The following is a 16,217-nucleotide window of genomic DNA, read 5'->3' as shown; positions in this document are numbered from 1 at the left end:
CTTGAAACAGATATACTTTTCAAAGAGAATCAAAACAACTACTTACTTGGCAGTTTGGAGGTTATGTGCACAGATTGGGTCATTTTATGGAGCCTTCTGATGCCCCCCAGAAGACAAATCAGAACACCTGCATACATAAGACCAAATTTATCAGTGCCATACAAAATTTCAGTTGATTTCTTTAACATGAAATGAAATTTCATATAAAATTTCAATAACACTACGAAATTATGTCTACTGTATCGACATCTGAGGTTGAAACATACAATTGCAAGTTACTTGTGGAGGAACATTGTTTTGTTTTTGTTTTACATCAGCAAAGCTTCAACACTGCTGATCTGCACAGATTAATCTGATGGTATAAGGTAACCCCATGGTTGCCTATGATCACCATATCAGAGCGGATCTGACCAGCTCCTCCAAGAGTCACTGATAGCAAGAAGAAAGTCCTACAAGAAGTATATCTGACAAATATGTTGTCTGAGCAAGTAAATTGCATAAAACTTGCTATAGTAGCCAGACCTTCTTTTCCTTGTTTATAGAAAAGATGTAACGGGATTGGGTTTTGCTGGTGGCGGGGAGGGGGGGGGCCGGGCGGATCTGTGGTGGGATTGGTGTCTGTGTCGGGGGTCTGTTGGATGTGCTCGCCGGCGGTAATGGACCGGCTCCCAGACCTAGTGAGTTTTGTATATTGGCAATCATTTTATTGACTGGTCTAAAATTTCATAAAGCTAAGATGATATTATTATTATTATTATTATTATTACTACTATCATCACTACTACTACTACTATTATTGTTATTATTATTATTATTATTACTACTACTACTACTACTAGTACTATACTACTACTACAACTATTATTATTATTCTAACTATGATTGTTGAGCATCTTTTTTTCTCTGCATGGAGTTGACTCGGTGTCAATGAGAGCGCACCTCACGTGCGCTCTTCTCTCCCATGCATGTTCCCGATCTGTGAACCCTGTATGTCCTTCCTCCTAGCCCTGTGGCTCACGAGTTCAGCGGAGGAATTCATAGTCGGACCCAGTATGTGTGCTAACGTGCCCTGTACTGGGGTAAGTGCTCCACAGGTCTCAGTTACCCAGGTAACATCCTGTGATGTATCTTCCGTGGTACGGTCTCCATTTTTTGGTAGACCCGCGTCTCCCTTGGTAGATTCCTCTCTGCCCCGGTCACTGCATTTGTAGAGCCCCTCCCCTCTTCCATGTGCGGCCTTAGGCCCAAATTACGTATTCACCACATTTGTACCCTCCCCTTTATTCAGGGTGTGGCCTCCATGGAAAAGAACGCCTTCTCTGGCACGTTGTATGAGCATTTAAAGGCCCCAGCCGAATCTAAGATTCTGTGGAGAGAACAACTTATAGAGAAAAGGCCGGCTAGTGCGGCCTGCTCCCATACTAGATTCGTCTTCTCCACAGCATCTATAAACAAATAAATCTCAGTTGTGCTTGTACAAGTCAACTTTGAACATTCTTCATAACAAATCTATTCACCCTCCTTAAGAAAACAATGTGTTTAATAGGGTTTCCAGGAGATGCATTAGCTACATAAAGTTGCAACATTTTAAAAGTTATTAAATATTAGATAAAATGACCAAAAAATATGAATATTATATAATAATATTTATATACAGAATTATATTATATATTTTATATATATATATATATATATATATATATATATATATATATATATATATATAAAAAATGTAAAACCGTGATGGGTGAAGAGCCAATAATAGTTTTTATCTAAGACTAATTCTTCTTGTTGTAGTTGAGTTTATGTTATTTATATAAATATAGGTAGGCTATAAGTAATTGTGTTGTTTCCTTGTGGTCAGGTCACAACATTAACAGCAAGCAGGAAGAAATTGTTTCTAGTTGAAACATGCTCTGGAATCATATAATAGAATTTTTTTTAGCAGTCACCTGAGAAATGTGGTTAGGTGTACAGTAAACTTAAGGGGAACCTTAAAATACATTCAAAACAAGCATTTTAACCATGATTTCTTTTATTTTGTAGTATCGTGTTTTGTGCTTGACCAAAAGTTAACTGTTATATGGCATTTGTGGTCCCTCAAATGTATAATTATCTTCTGAAACTGAAGGGTCTTTTATTGTTTTGTTTAGTTTTTTGTTAATCAATTCTGTGTGTGTGGTCAACGGCATCTGTGTTTGTAAGATTTCAAAAATTCTTGTTTTTAAGAGAAACATACTTCATTGCAACTTGCAATCTTAGACTTCTATAGCAATTACAATTTTAACATTTTAATTTTATCTTCCATTTGTTGTTAAAAATGACACACCTTGTCTGCAAGAGCTTGACTAATTTCCTAGTGCACCATAAATACGGGTACTTTTATGACCATTTTTCTCTAAATATTTTAATCTTATTTTCTCTAGTACTCTGCAATTCCCTTCTGCTCTAGCTCTGTACTATTCAGGTTTGCAATTAAAATTGGGTTTTGCAGCACTATTCATATTTTTTCATTAATAGGCACATGAATCCAAAAATAACATCAAAAAGATTTAAAATTCAGCTATTTCTTTGCTTCTACAGAACACTCCGAATCTGATTCTACTGAATCTACTATTGAGGAAAAACGTTTTAATGCTAACATAAAAAGTACCAATAAGCGTCATGTTTTCTGCTCCGTTAGTTTGAACATTACTGTGGTAATCCATTGGTATTCTTTGAAGTACTATGTAAATACCATTGAATATGAATATCATTCAGTACCATGATATAAATCTAAGTAAAACTACAGTACTTTTTAAGAGTATGTTAGGGTACAGTCAGAGGTAAATATCAACACCAAACACACATTTAGTATTAGTAGTAACAAACTTTTTTGCACACCATTCAAGAAGGCACATTTTAATAACACTGTACAGGGCAGGGCATGGAAATATATAAAAACACACCCTCTCAAAGAAAAAGGGAAAGCATGTTACTCATAACTGTTTTCACAGAGCCCCAGGCACATTCCAACACACACTTCCTATTTTCCACAGTACTAATGTGACCAAGCTCGGACATGTCATTTGAACATAAAGACTGCAGAAGGGCGGCAAATGGCCTGAATTCAGGATATAATGAACAGATTGTTTGGCCAAAAAAGAAAAAAGAAAAGAAAAAACAGAAGCACTGCTTTAAGAGTGTTGCGGAACACAGCGTCTAATTAAAAACATACTATGTACTGTTTGATCGCATCTACAGGGCAAAAGCAGTTTTTTTTTCCATTGATTGAGCAAATTAATGGCACCATGTGGAGACTGAATCCAAATGCTTCAATATGTTTCACATTGGGTAGACTGACTGCATCAAGCATAATTCAGCATGTTGTGCATGCAGCCAGTGTTATTGTTGTAAAAAAAACTAAACTAAAACAGAAGCATTTTTATTGACTGAAAACATATTTGAAATTAACATTATTGGTAAAATGGAACCTAAACACATTTTCATGACTCTAAAACTAAGATAAAGTATAAATGACACCAAATTAATTTGAAATCTTTACAACTTGCGTTTAAACGTGAAAACGCCACTACATAGCAAAACACTATGACAGAGAAATGTGACAGCGCAAAACATATTGAAATGTTAACTTTGGCAGACTAAAACACTAAAACTAAAAATGATTCCAAGTTCACTACAAGGGCCAAGCTGTTAGGTCCTTTGACATGTAGTTAGCCAATCCACTTGTGTGTCTCTCTCTTTGTCTAACATTTCAATTGACTCAATTGGTAAGCTGGTTTTACAGCAGTGCGCTATTAGAGTTTCCTCACTGAAACCCTCCACCTCCTCATCACCACCTGTCTAAATTCTGATTCACAGGATTATATGTTTGTCTGATTGTTCAGCAGCAGCATGTCTGTGTATGTTCTAGCAGTATCAAGGATTTGTAGTAATTGCAGCAGCCAGCAGTGTTAGTCTGCCAAGACCAAACCTCCTCATCATATTAATTATAACACCTTAATTTTTCAGTGAGTTGGCATGACTGAACACAAGTTAAAAACTGAAAAACCAACCATACTGTGAAAATAAAACTCAATTGAAAGGTCAAATTGAAAACCATACTGTGAAAACTATATAATAACTCCAAAAACGCTGCATGCAGCTGGTCAGTTTTCCAATGAGTTCCCTTGATTTGCAGCTTCCCCTCAGCTGTGATCTGAGAAATATCACAATGTTTGCCTGCTGTTAAGAGCTTAATTACAAGGCAAAGGTGGAAAACACATTCCTGTCTACCTCCTGCGCTTTTAACCAGCATGTTACAAACACGCCAGCCACACAAAAACAAAAGCTTTGTTTGTCTGAGAATTGAACATGTATACTACCAGTCGAAAGCTTGGAACCCAACTCATTCATTATTATTTTACACATTTTAGAATAACAGTGCAGACAACAACACTATGCATTAACACAAATGGAAGTATATGGGAATTATGTAGAGACCAAATATTTTAAAACGAATCAAAACTCTTATATTTTAGCTTGTCTAGATTACAGCTCGGCACACTGGTCATTCTTTTAATGCACTTGGTCTGCATTGAAGATGTTCTCTTGTATGCTGGACACTTATTGACTTTTTCAACTCTATTCACTGCATCTTATTCACTTTTAATATTTTACTTTAAAAAATGTGCTTCAAAATTCTAAATCTGGTTTAAAAAATATATTAAAAATCATAATTTTAAAATCAACTCATTTATAGTTTATATATAGAAGAAAAAAAATTGTTGAGGTAACAATTAAAGATTACCACTTATTTCAGTGTATGTCAAGTACTAGAGCAGTGCAATTAATCATAATCACAATCAAATGGCGACATGAGCATGTGTAATTTCTAAACAACAAGTTGCAATTGGTTTTTTTTTACTCAGAATTCTGAGGTTTAATTCACCATTATGATTGGTGCAACTCTATTGGACACTGTTGAGATTTCACCAATCAGAATGCAGTGCACACAAAAAGGTACCAGTGAGAGAACAGAACAGAATTAGGGAAGGTGGAAGAAAAAAATAACAAAGAAATAACCTATCATAAAGTATTGTTTATTCAAAACCATTTATTTCCCTCCTGAAATGTTTTTGAACACTGAAAAAATAGCAAAATGTATAAAAAAGAAATTTGCAATATGCTTTTTTCCTCTAGATATTGTACAGCCCTATCAGATGCCAAGCTTTTGGACTAATAGCCTAGATGTAAGCGATTATACTCACTAGTGTACAAATGTCTCCAATAAGACACTTAACAGACAGCATAATTAAATATGTCATCTTAAAAATTACTTTGTAAGATTTTATTTATTTCCATTACTTTTTTCAGGCCTGAAACTCACAATTTTATATTTGATCTAATGACCGTAGGAATGCTGTCATACATAGGCAGTTTGTGTTCATCTAAATAACAAATTATTTCAGGCATAAGCCTTCAAATAAAAAGGATCATAACAAACATGATCATACATTCAGTCAAGAATGTCCAAAAGTTTGATTTTTAAATGAACAACTATTTCAATGCTTTCCTAAATCAAATCAGAGGAAAACAGTTCTAACCTTTCATTCATTCATTCAGTTCTGGTCCACAAAATAAGATCTTTGTGAATAACATTCACCACTTTCAGAACATGGGAACAGTGAGTTTTTAGAGTAAGCCAATATCTGGAAACAAATCTTCCACTGTGGTGTTGGGTGAATGGGAGTCATGTTTTGAAAGTGACCTCATAGAACTCCCTCCAATTTTTCTGCAGAGGAAGTTGAAGGTCTCTATTCACATTCTATGTTTTGTGATCTCTACAGGCTGGGCAAGGACACATCTCACTTTAATCACAGCAGTTTCTCAAGATGTCTCCTAAAAAGCCTTAAAGTGCTGTCAAGCAGGGGCAGACTGGCCATAGGGAGAACTGGGACTTTTCCTGGTGGGCCACCCACTAAACAGGGCCGAATAGGCAGCATTAAGCTGAAACAGGCTGCCGCGTTATGCCGAACAGCCCCTCCCCCCAACAACATTTGGGCCAGCAACACCGGTTTCTATCTAAATGTAGGGCTGATTTCTCTTCCCAGTCTGCCCCTGCTGTCAAGTAGAAATCAAAATTAATACCCCCCTACTGTTTTTCAAAAACCATATGAACCATAAGAACACAAAACGAGAGGATAGGCAGAACGTCTCAGCTGCTCTTTTCTATACTATGACAATGAAATGGGACGGTCGCTGTTGAGCTCTGTTGAGCTTTAGAAGTGTCATCAAAGGAGTCCATATGACTCTTGCAATATTTTAAAGGGATAGTTTACCAAAAAATAGAAATTCTTTATATTAAATTGAAGTCATTATTTACTCATCCCTATGTTGCTCCAAACCTGTATGCATTTCTTTCTTCTGTGGTAAGAAAATATTCTGAATTTTTTTTTTGTACATACAATGAAAGTCAATGGTGTCCAATGTTGTTTTGAACCCCCATTGACTTACATTGTATGGACATAACAGTTGAAAAGTCTTCAAAATATAGTCTTTTGTGTTCAGCAGAAGAAAGTCATACAGGTTTGGAGTGACTTGAGAGTAATTGATTACAACATTTTCATTTTTGGGTAAACTATCCCTTCTGAAGCCATCCGATAGCTTAGTCTGAGGAATAGACTAAAATAAGTCATTACTCCTTGAAAATCTTCCCCTCTAATCAATGTTTACTCAAACTTTTGTTTCTATTGGGCAGAACCTTTGGCCACCTGAGCAGAATATATACAGTCAGGTCCATAAATATTGGGACATCGACACAATTATAATCTTTTTGGCTCTATACACCACCACAATGGATTTGAAATGAAACGAACAAGATGTGCTTTAACTGCAGACTTTCAGCTTTAATTTGAGGGTATTTACATCCAAATCAGGTGAATGGTGTAGGAATTACAACAGTTTGTATATGTGCCTCCCACATTTTAAGGGACCAAAAGTAATGGGACAATTGGCTGCTCAGCTGTTCCATGGCCAGGTGTGTGTTATTCCCTCATTATCCCATTTACAAGGAGCAGATAAAAGGTCCAGAGTTCATTTCAAGTGTGCTATTTGCATTTGGAATCTGTTGCTGTCAACTCTCAATATGAGATCCAAAGAGGACTACAAAGACCAGACAGGAAACAGGAACTAAACTAAACTTCAAAATGACAGCACAAAACAAAAGACAACAGTGAACATGACAGAATAAAAGAAACTACAAAAACCAAAACAGGAACTAAACTAAACTTCAAAATACAAAACAGTACAAAACCAAAAGACAACAGTGAACGTGACAGAATCCCCCCTCAAAAGGACCGGATTCCAGACGGTCCTAAGAAACAAGAAAATAGAAAAAATAAACAAATTTTCAAGGAGAGAGGAGCTAGAAAAGGGGGAAAAGGGACAGTCCAAGGAGGCACAAGGGGCAATTAGGCAGTCCATAGGGGCCCAGGGGGCAATTAGGCAGTCCACGGGGGTACAAAGGGTGGGCAGGCAGACCAGGGAGGCCAAAAAGGCGGGCAGGTAGTCTATGGGGGTGTGTGTAGGGAACCGGGTCAGGTGGCCTGGGGGGCGTCCACAGGGTAGGTATAGGCTTAGGAGGCCAGGGAGGTATCGACCGGGCAGGGACAGGTTTAAGTGGTCTGGGAGATGGCTATAGATCAGGGGCTGGTTCAGGGGGCCTGGGAGGCGGCCATCGGACAGGGACAGGTCCCGGAGGCGGAGCTGAGAGGGGCTCTGGAGACGAAGTTGAGGGAGGCTCAGGAGGCGGAGCTGAGGGAGGCTCTGGAAGCTCAGGAGGCGGAGCTGAGGAAGGCGGAGCCGAGGATGGCTCGGGAGGCCCGGGAGGTGGAGCCGAGAGAGATCCAGGAGGCGGAGCCAAGGGAGGTGGAACCAAGGAAGGCTCTGGGACCTCAGGAGGCGGAATCGAGGGAGGTTCAGGAGGTGGAGCCAAGGGAGGCGGAATCATGGAAAACTCTGGAGGCTCAGGGGGCGGAGCATTAGGAGGCTCGGGAGGCAGAGCCATAGGAGGCTCGGGAGGTGGAGCCGTAGGAGGCTCGGGAGGCGGAGCCGAGGAAGGCGGCGCCATAGGAGGCTTTAGAGTCTCTGGGAGCAGAGCCGTAAGAGGCTCGGGAGGCGGAGCCGTAGGAGGCTCTGGAATCTCTGGGTGAAGAGCCGTAGGAGGCTCGGGAGGCAGAGCCGTGAGAGGCTCGGGAGGCGGAGCCGTGAGAGGCTCGGGAGGCAGAGCCGTGAGAGGCTCGGGAGGCAGAGCCGTGAGAGGCTCGGGAGGCAGAGCCGTAGGAGGTTCGGAGTTCCTGGGAGAAGAGCCGTAAGAGGCTTGGGAGGCTGAGGGTGCTCGGGAGGCGGAGCCCTAGGAGGCTCTGGGGGCGGAGCCCTGGCAGGCTCAAGAGGCGGAGCCCTGGCAGGCTCGAGAGTTCCTGGGAGAAGAGCCGTAGGAGGCTTGGGAGGCTCAGGGTGCTTGGGAGGCTCAGGGTGCTCGGGAGGCGGAGCCCTAGGAGGCTCTGGGGCGGAGCCCTGGCAGGCTCAAGAGGCTCGAGAGGCGGAGCCTTGGGAGGCTCGAGAGGCGGAGCCCTGGGAGGCTCGAGAGGCGGAGCCCTGGGAGGCTCGAGAGACTTGAGAGGCGGAGCCCTGGGAGGCTCAAGAGGCTCGAGAGGCGGAGCCCTGGAAGGCTCGAGAGTTCCTGGGAGAAGAGCCGTAGGAGGCTTGGGAGGCTCAGGGTGCTCGGGAGGCGGAGCCCTAGGAGGCTCTGGGGGTGGAGCCCTGGCAGGCTCAAGAGGCTCGAGAGGCGGAGCCCTGGAAGGCTCGAGAGACTTGAGGCGGAGCCCTGGGAGGCTCGAGAGGCGGAGCCCTGGGAGGCTCGAGAGACTTGAGAGGCAGAGCCCTAGGAGGCTCGAGAGACTTGAGAGGCGGAACCTTGGAAGGCTCGAGAGGCAGAGCCCTGGAAGGCTCGAGAGGCGGAGCCCTGGAAGGCTCGAGAGGAGGAGCCCTGGGAGGCTCGAGAGGAGGAGCCCTGGGAGGCTCGAGGGGCGCTGGCTCTAGGACGGGCACGACCACTGGCGCTGGCTCTTGGACGGTCACGGCCACTGGCGCTGGCTCAGGGACGGTCACGGCCACTGGCGCTGGCTCAGGGACGGTCGAGGCTACAGGCGCTGGCTCAGGGACGGTCGAGGCTACAGGCGCTGGCTCAGGGACGGTCGAGGCTACAGGCGCTGGCTCAGGGACGGTCGAGGCTACAGGCGCTGGCTCACTGACATCGGGGCCTAAGGGCTCTGGCTGGTTGACCGTGGCTGAAGGGGGCTCAGGCTCGCTGACCGTGGCTGACGAGGGCTCAGGCTCGCTGACCGTGGCTGACGTGGGCGCAGGCTCGCTCACAGTGACAGGCGTGGGCGCGGGCTCGCTCACAGTGACAGGCGTGGGCGCTGGCTCACTCACAGTGACAAGCGTGGGCTCTGGCTCGCAGACCGGGGCAGGCGTGGGCCGGGAGGCGGAAGCCCGTCTTCTCCTCCTCCTCCTCCGGGCAGATGAAGTGGACCGTGCTGGCTCGTGGAGGGCGACTGGCGTGGGGGTGAGCTCGCTGACAGGTGGGGCAGGCGTGATGGGAAGAGCCATGGGCGAGTGGAAGGTCACCACTGCGGGAGGTGAGGTTGGGTCCTCCTCTGCCACGCCCACAGTGAGTGGCGAGCCGCTGACCATCAAAGTCTCTTCCACAAAATCGCGGCGCTTCCAGCCGCGCGTCGCCGGTGGCAACAGCTCCTTGAGCGAATCGGTCAAATTAGCCCAGAAGAACACCACCAAGGAGGAGTCTGGGAAGTCGGTAGCCCATGCTAGGTCCAGGAAGTCTCTAATGTGGTCCTCTACCGGGCGGCTTCCTTGCCTCAGGTTCAGGAGGCGGCAGCTTGCCTGCAGAACCATTGGATCCATTGTGGTCGATCGTTCTGTTACGCTTGGTGTGGAAGCAGGACAAGACAGACGAGAGGTGCGGATCCAGATGCGGTTTTATTGGACATTAAAGTTAACACAAAACAAACAGGAACGAATGAAAACCTGCACATGGGGAAAACAAAACTAAATCAGAAAAACATCGAGGGTACACGGAACTGGATGAACAAACGGGAAGACAGGCAACGGAGCAAAACATCAACATACATCAAACAACGATCGACAAGGACTGAACAAAGAACCAGGGTTTAAATACAAGAGGAACAAACAAGGGAATGAGGGACACCTGGGGGGAACAATCAGGGAAGGAGAAGCAATCAGGGGAACACCAATCATGAAAAGAAACTACAGAGGACTACAAAGACCAGACAGGAAACAGGAACTAAACTAAACTTCAAAATGACAGCACAAAACAAAAGACAACAGTGAACATGTCAGAATAAACGAAACTACAAAAACCAAAACAGGAACTAAACTAAACTTCAAAATGACAGCACAAAACAAAAGACAACAGTGAACATGACAGAATAAAAGAAACTACAAAAGCCAAAACAGGAACTATATATATATCAGTGGTGGCTGCTGGTCTTTCAAAGAGGGGAAGCTCATTTTCGGCCTACATTATAAACTTATTTACCCTATTTTTTGCACTAAATCAATCTTAGGTGTTGATCTGCCCTGCTGTTTAATTCTAATTTTTTCCTCGTAAGGAAGACTTTCAAATGGCTTCGCCAAAATCAGGTCGACAATATTAGCACCGTCTGCCATAGTGCGCAGTTTCACCCGTACGACGCTAGCCTAGCCTACTGTATGAATGAATGCATGAACGAACGAACGAACGAACGAACGCTCTAAAACAAAATATATTAAACTTGGTAAAACTGAAACAAGGAATGTGGTGTATAATTGTGTGAAAGATATTATGCAAATTGACTAGCAATTTCGCCAAACAAATATAAAGAAATAGGTTGCAGCAGTTTGTCTTTCGACTACACTTGAGAAATCCGCGATGGGACTGAGCGCGAAATAGCTTCAGTGACTTCTTATAGTACAGATTCACTGTCAATCAAAAGGAGATGCAGTCTTTCGACAGATCCTCCAATCATCCGGGCCAGCCCACTCCTCATTCACCCCCAGAGACGCTGAGTGTCCGTGGGCGGGACATAATCGCAGCATTTATCCAATGACCGTCTATTTTCGGAGCACTGAAAAAAACTGTTCAGAGCAGCCCCATTGAAGTCAATGGACGCTCAGCTTCAACAGGGAAATGCACTGACGCTACGGGAATGTATGAGAAGTAAATCGAGTCAGCCGACCTGCTATATGTAATGTAGCTGATTCTGAACGAACTCGTCTTCGAGATGAACGTGTTCTAACGCATTTTTAGTCAATAAATTGTTTACATAATAGTACATATTTGACCATTTTTTTTTTTTTGACATTATAGGGACTGAGCTTCCCTTGCAGTCTTAAAGAAATCCCCACTGATATATATATATATATATATATATATATCTATCTATACACACACACACACAACAGTTAGTTCCGGTTCTCGAATCTGATTGGACGAGAGATGTTCCATGAGCACTGATGGTCTGACACCATCAGCACTCTGAGGATTCACTGTGTGTGTATCTGTGTGTGCTATATGGCCCTAAATAAGCTGATGTAAGTCCAAGCTCCAAAAGCATACATTGTGTGTCAAGGACAAATGCCATTAAAGTCATCCATATCACTCGTGCCTTAGATTTCAATTCTGTGCTGTGTAGTGTTGTGTGACGAACAGACCGAAATTTAAGCGTTAATTCACCTCTTCACTCATTTAAAACTGCCGCACAAGCAAGAATGACCTTGTTTAAATGAGCGCATCTTGTACCAAGCAAACGTTTAAACAAGGCCGGAGAAAAGGCAGATAAATTGCGCACATCGGTCCTTGTGTATTTTCACTATTTTTGTTGAATATGTGAAAGTGAACAAGATCTGAGGATGGGTCAGTCTTCCGCGCCCCACTTGCAATACCTCCGCATCCCCTCCTCCCCTATGGATGCGCCCCACACTTTGAGAGCCACTTCCTTAGTGTTTCTCAATTCTGTAAACACTGCCTTATGTTTTTTAATAATTCAGGAAAATAGTCATAATAATAAAGTAGCCTAAGTGTCATGTAAACTAAGAACATAATGGGCTAATAATAACAAATAAATCAGTTGCTTTCATTTTAATATTGGCGTTTGATTAATATTAACAACACAATAGACAGCAGCAGATATATTAGCCTGCATTAGTGTGTTTACACTACAAAGTTTTATGGACAGATTCGATATTTCATATATACAAATTTATACACATTTATATATACAGGTCCTTCTCAAAAAATTAGCATATTGTGATAAAGTTCATTATTTTCCATAATGTAATGATAAAAATTAAACTTTCATATATTTTAGATTCATTGCACACCAACTGAAATATTTCAGGTCTTTTATTGTTTTAATACTGATGATTTTGGCATACAGCTCATGAAAACCCAAAATTCCTATCTCAAAAAATTAGCATATCATGAAAAGGGTCTCTAAACGAGCTATTAACCTAATCATCTGAATCAACTAATTAACTCTAAACACCTGCAAAAGATTCCTGAGGCTTTTAAAAACTCCCAGCCTGTTTCATTACTCAAAACCGCAATCATGGGTAAGACTGCCAACCTGACTGCTGTCCAGAAGGCCATCATTGACACCCTCAAGCAAGAGGGTAAGACACAGAAAGAAATTTCTGAACAAATAGGCTGTTCCCAGAGTGCTGTATCAAGGCACCTCAGTGGAAGTCTGTGGGAAGGAAAAAGTGTGGCAAAAAACGCTGCACAACGAGAAGAGGTGACCGGACCCTGAGGAAGATTGTGGAGAAGGACCGATTCCAGACCTTGGGGGACCTGCGGAAGCAGTGGACTGAGTCTGGAGTAGAAACATCCAGAGCCACTGTGCACAGGCACCAGAAACTTTTGCTCAGTGGTCCAAAGTACTTTTTTCGGATGAAAGCAAATTTTGCATGTCATTCGGAAATCAAGGTGCCAGAGTCTGGAGGAAGACTGGGGAGAAGGAAATGCCAAAATGCCTGAAGTCCAGTGTCAAGTACCCACAGTCAGTGATGGTCTGGGGTGCCATGTCAGCTGCTGGTGTTGGTCCACTGTGTTTTATCAAGGGCAGGGTCAATGCAGCTAGCTATCAGGAGATTTTGGAGCAATTCATGCTTCCATCTGCTGAAAAGCTTTATGGAAATGAAAATTTCATTTTTCAGCACGACCTGGCACCTGCTCACAGTGCCAAAACCACTGGTAAATGGTTTACTGACCATGGTATTACTGTGCTCAATTGGCCTGCCAACTCTCCTGACCTGAACCCCATAGAGAATCTGTGGGATATTGTGAAGAGAAAGTTGAGAGACGCAAGACCCAACACTCTGGATGAGCTTAAGGCCGTTATCGAAGCATCCTGGGCCTCCATAACACCTCAGCAGTGCCACAGGCTGATTGCCTCCATGCCACGCCGCATTGAAGCAGTCATTTCTGCAAAAGGATTCCCGACCAAGTATTGAGTGCATAACTGAACATAATTATTTGAAGGTTGACTTTTTTTGTATTAAAAACACTTCTTTTATTGGTCGGATGAAATATGCTAATTTTTTGAGATAGGAATTTTGGGTTTTCATGAGCTGTATGCCAAAATCATCAGTATTAAAACAATAAAAGACCTGAAATATTTCAGTTGGTGTGCAATGAATCTAAAATATATGAAAGTTTAATTTTTATCATTACATTATGGAAAATAATGAACTTTATCACAATATGCTAATTTTTTGAGAAGGACCTGTATATATACACTCACCTAAAGGATTATTAGGAACACCTGTTCAATTTCTCATTAATGCAATTATCTAATCAACAAATCACATGGCAGTTGCTTCAATGCATTTAGGTGTGTGGTCCTGGTCAAGACAATCTCCTGAACTCCAAACTGAATGTCAGAATGGGAAAGAAAGGTGATTTAAGCAATTTTGAGCGTGGCATGGTTGTTGGTGCCAGACGGGCCGGTCTGAGTATTTCACAATCTGCTCAGTTACTGGGATTTTCACGCACAACCATTTCTAGGGTTTACAAAGAATGGTGTGAAAAGGGAAAAACATCCAGTATGCGGCAGTCCTGTGGGCGAAAATGCTAGAGGTCAGAGGAGAATGGGCCAACTGATTCAAGCTGATAGAAGAGCAACTTTGCCTGAAATAACCACTCGTTACAACCGAGGTATGCAGCAAAGCATTTGTGAAGCCACAACACGCACAACCTTGAGGCAGATGGGCTACAACAGCAGAAGACCCCACCGGGTACCACTCATCTCCACTACAAATAGGAAAAAGAGGCTACAATTTGCAAGAGCTCACCAAAATTGGACAGTTGAAGACTGGAAAAATGTTGCCTGGTCTGATGAGTCTCGATTTCTGTTGAGACATTCAGATGGTAGAGTCAGAATTTAGCGTAAACAGAATGAGAACATGGATCCATCATGCCTTGTTACCACTGTGCAGGCTGGTGGTGGTGGTGTAATGGTGTGGGGGATGTTTTCTTGGCACACTTTAGGCCCCTTAGTGCCAATTGGGCATCGTTTAAATGCCACGGCCTACCTGAGCATTGTTTCTGACCATGTCCATCCCTTTATGGCCACCATGTACCCATCCTCTGATGGCTACTTCCAGCAGGATAATGCACCATGTCACAAAGCTCGAATCATTTCAAATTGGTTTCTTGAACATGACAATGAGTTCACTGTACTAAAATGGCCCCCACAGTCACCAGATCTCAACCCAATAGAGCATCTTTGGGATATGGTGGAACAGGAGCTTCGTGCCCTGGATGTGCATCCCACAAATCTCCATCAACTGCAAGATGCTATCCTATCAATATGGGCCAACATTTCTAAAGAATGCTTTCAGCACCTTGTTGAATCAATGCCACGTAGAATTAAGGCAGTTCTGAAGGCGAAAGGGGGTCAAACACAGTATTAGTATGGTGTTCCTAATAATCCTTTAGGTGAGTGTAATATATATATATATATATATATATACACACGTTTTTTTTCTGTCTGAGCAGAAGTAACATTAGAAGTGTGCGGCCATCCATGCGCACAGCTTAGATGGAAAAGTTCCTCTTATGCAGCTCTCAAATATTACTTTCATTGTACGATACTTTTAGGAGTTTGAAAGCACCTGGCTATTGTTTGATCTTATTATTTGGAAAAGTGTGGCTTGGACATTCTCTCTAACCTTTCCCTCTCAGTTTCAAAGAAGAATTAAGTCAAACAGGTGTGGACCTACATGATGGTAAGTAAATGATGGTGAACTACAGTGAACATTTCCTTCAAACTCCAGAAATGGTCAGTGCATTACATTGCAGTGTTTTACTTCTGTCACAGCCAGCGGGCCTGCACAGCTGCTCTTTCCTGAAGGGAAGCTGGTGTGATAACGCCCCATGCTCTTCTGGAACTGCAGCTATTGTCTTTCAGAACACTGAGTGCCAGACAGTCGATCAATGGAGCAAAAGCTGCTTCCTCAAGGACTAGGTAAGAGAGAATAAACAAGGAAATGAAGAGCAAATGCACTTTAAGTGACATCCACTATGGCATCAGCTAATTTTCCTGGACACAAAAGCTACTGTTTTAAGTTCAGACCTTTAGAACATTTTATGAGTAAACCTATGGGTTAAGTCACATAAATTGGGGTGGTTGTTAACGGTCATAACCATGGGTACACATTTTAAACATTTTAAAGAGCCGCTTCAAGTGATGCAGGATTGCAGAAAGTGATGCTAGTACACTAGGGTTGTCACGACAGCAAAATTTCAGTGGTCTGTACCAATACCAGTCAAATTTCACAATTTTCGATGCCAATTTCAACACAATAATAAAAAAAAATAATTTAAACTGGGTAATGTGCACTTCTTTTATCTACTACAACAAGCACAGTCAAGTCGCTTTTTTTGTATAGTGCTTTTCCCAAAAACACCCATTACTGTTCTGCAGAGACCTACACTTGGCAATTTTGGGTGTGCAAATTGCGTTCAGCACAACATTTTGGGGAGTGTTTGGACACTAACCAATTTGCATAATTTGTTTGAATTGGGAGCTAAAACTAAAACTTTTCCTAAATCTCAATGTGTATTTGATCTTTATTTTCCACCTCTCTGTGTGTCA

At 42.6% G+C, this 16,217-nt stretch overlaps 1 protein-coding gene across 2 annotated transcripts in view; it reads right to left on the bottom strand.

Annotated features, from left to right (window-relative positions):
* Positions 1-16,217, bottom strand: part of LOC127630701 (KN motif and ankyrin repeat domain-containing protein 3-like) — a 39,864-nt gene that overhangs the window by 15,563 nt on the left and 8,084 nt on the right. Inside the window, exons 2-3 of one of the 2 annotated variants that reach the window (XM_052108417.1) lie at positions 15,343-15,583; positions 47-127 (exon numbers count right to left, since the gene is read on the bottom strand). In XM_052108417.1, coding sequence (XP_051964377.1) covers positions 47-83 — 37 coding nt within the window. In that variant the 5' untranslated portion in view covers positions 84-127; positions 15,343-15,583. The remainder of the gene's footprint in view (positions 1-46; positions 128-15,342; positions 15,584-16,217) is intronic. The other variant, XM_052108416.1, reaches the window with a different exon arrangement.

This window comes from Xyrauchen texanus, chromosome 37 (assembly GCF_025860055.1).
Source record: "Xyrauchen texanus isolate HMW12.3.18 chromosome 37, RBS_HiC_50CHRs, whole genome shotgun sequence".
NCBI lineage: Eukaryota > Metazoa > Chordata > Actinopteri > Cypriniformes > Catostomidae > Xyrauchen > Xyrauchen texanus.
This window is presented reverse-complemented; position numbering and strand designations above follow the sequence as displayed.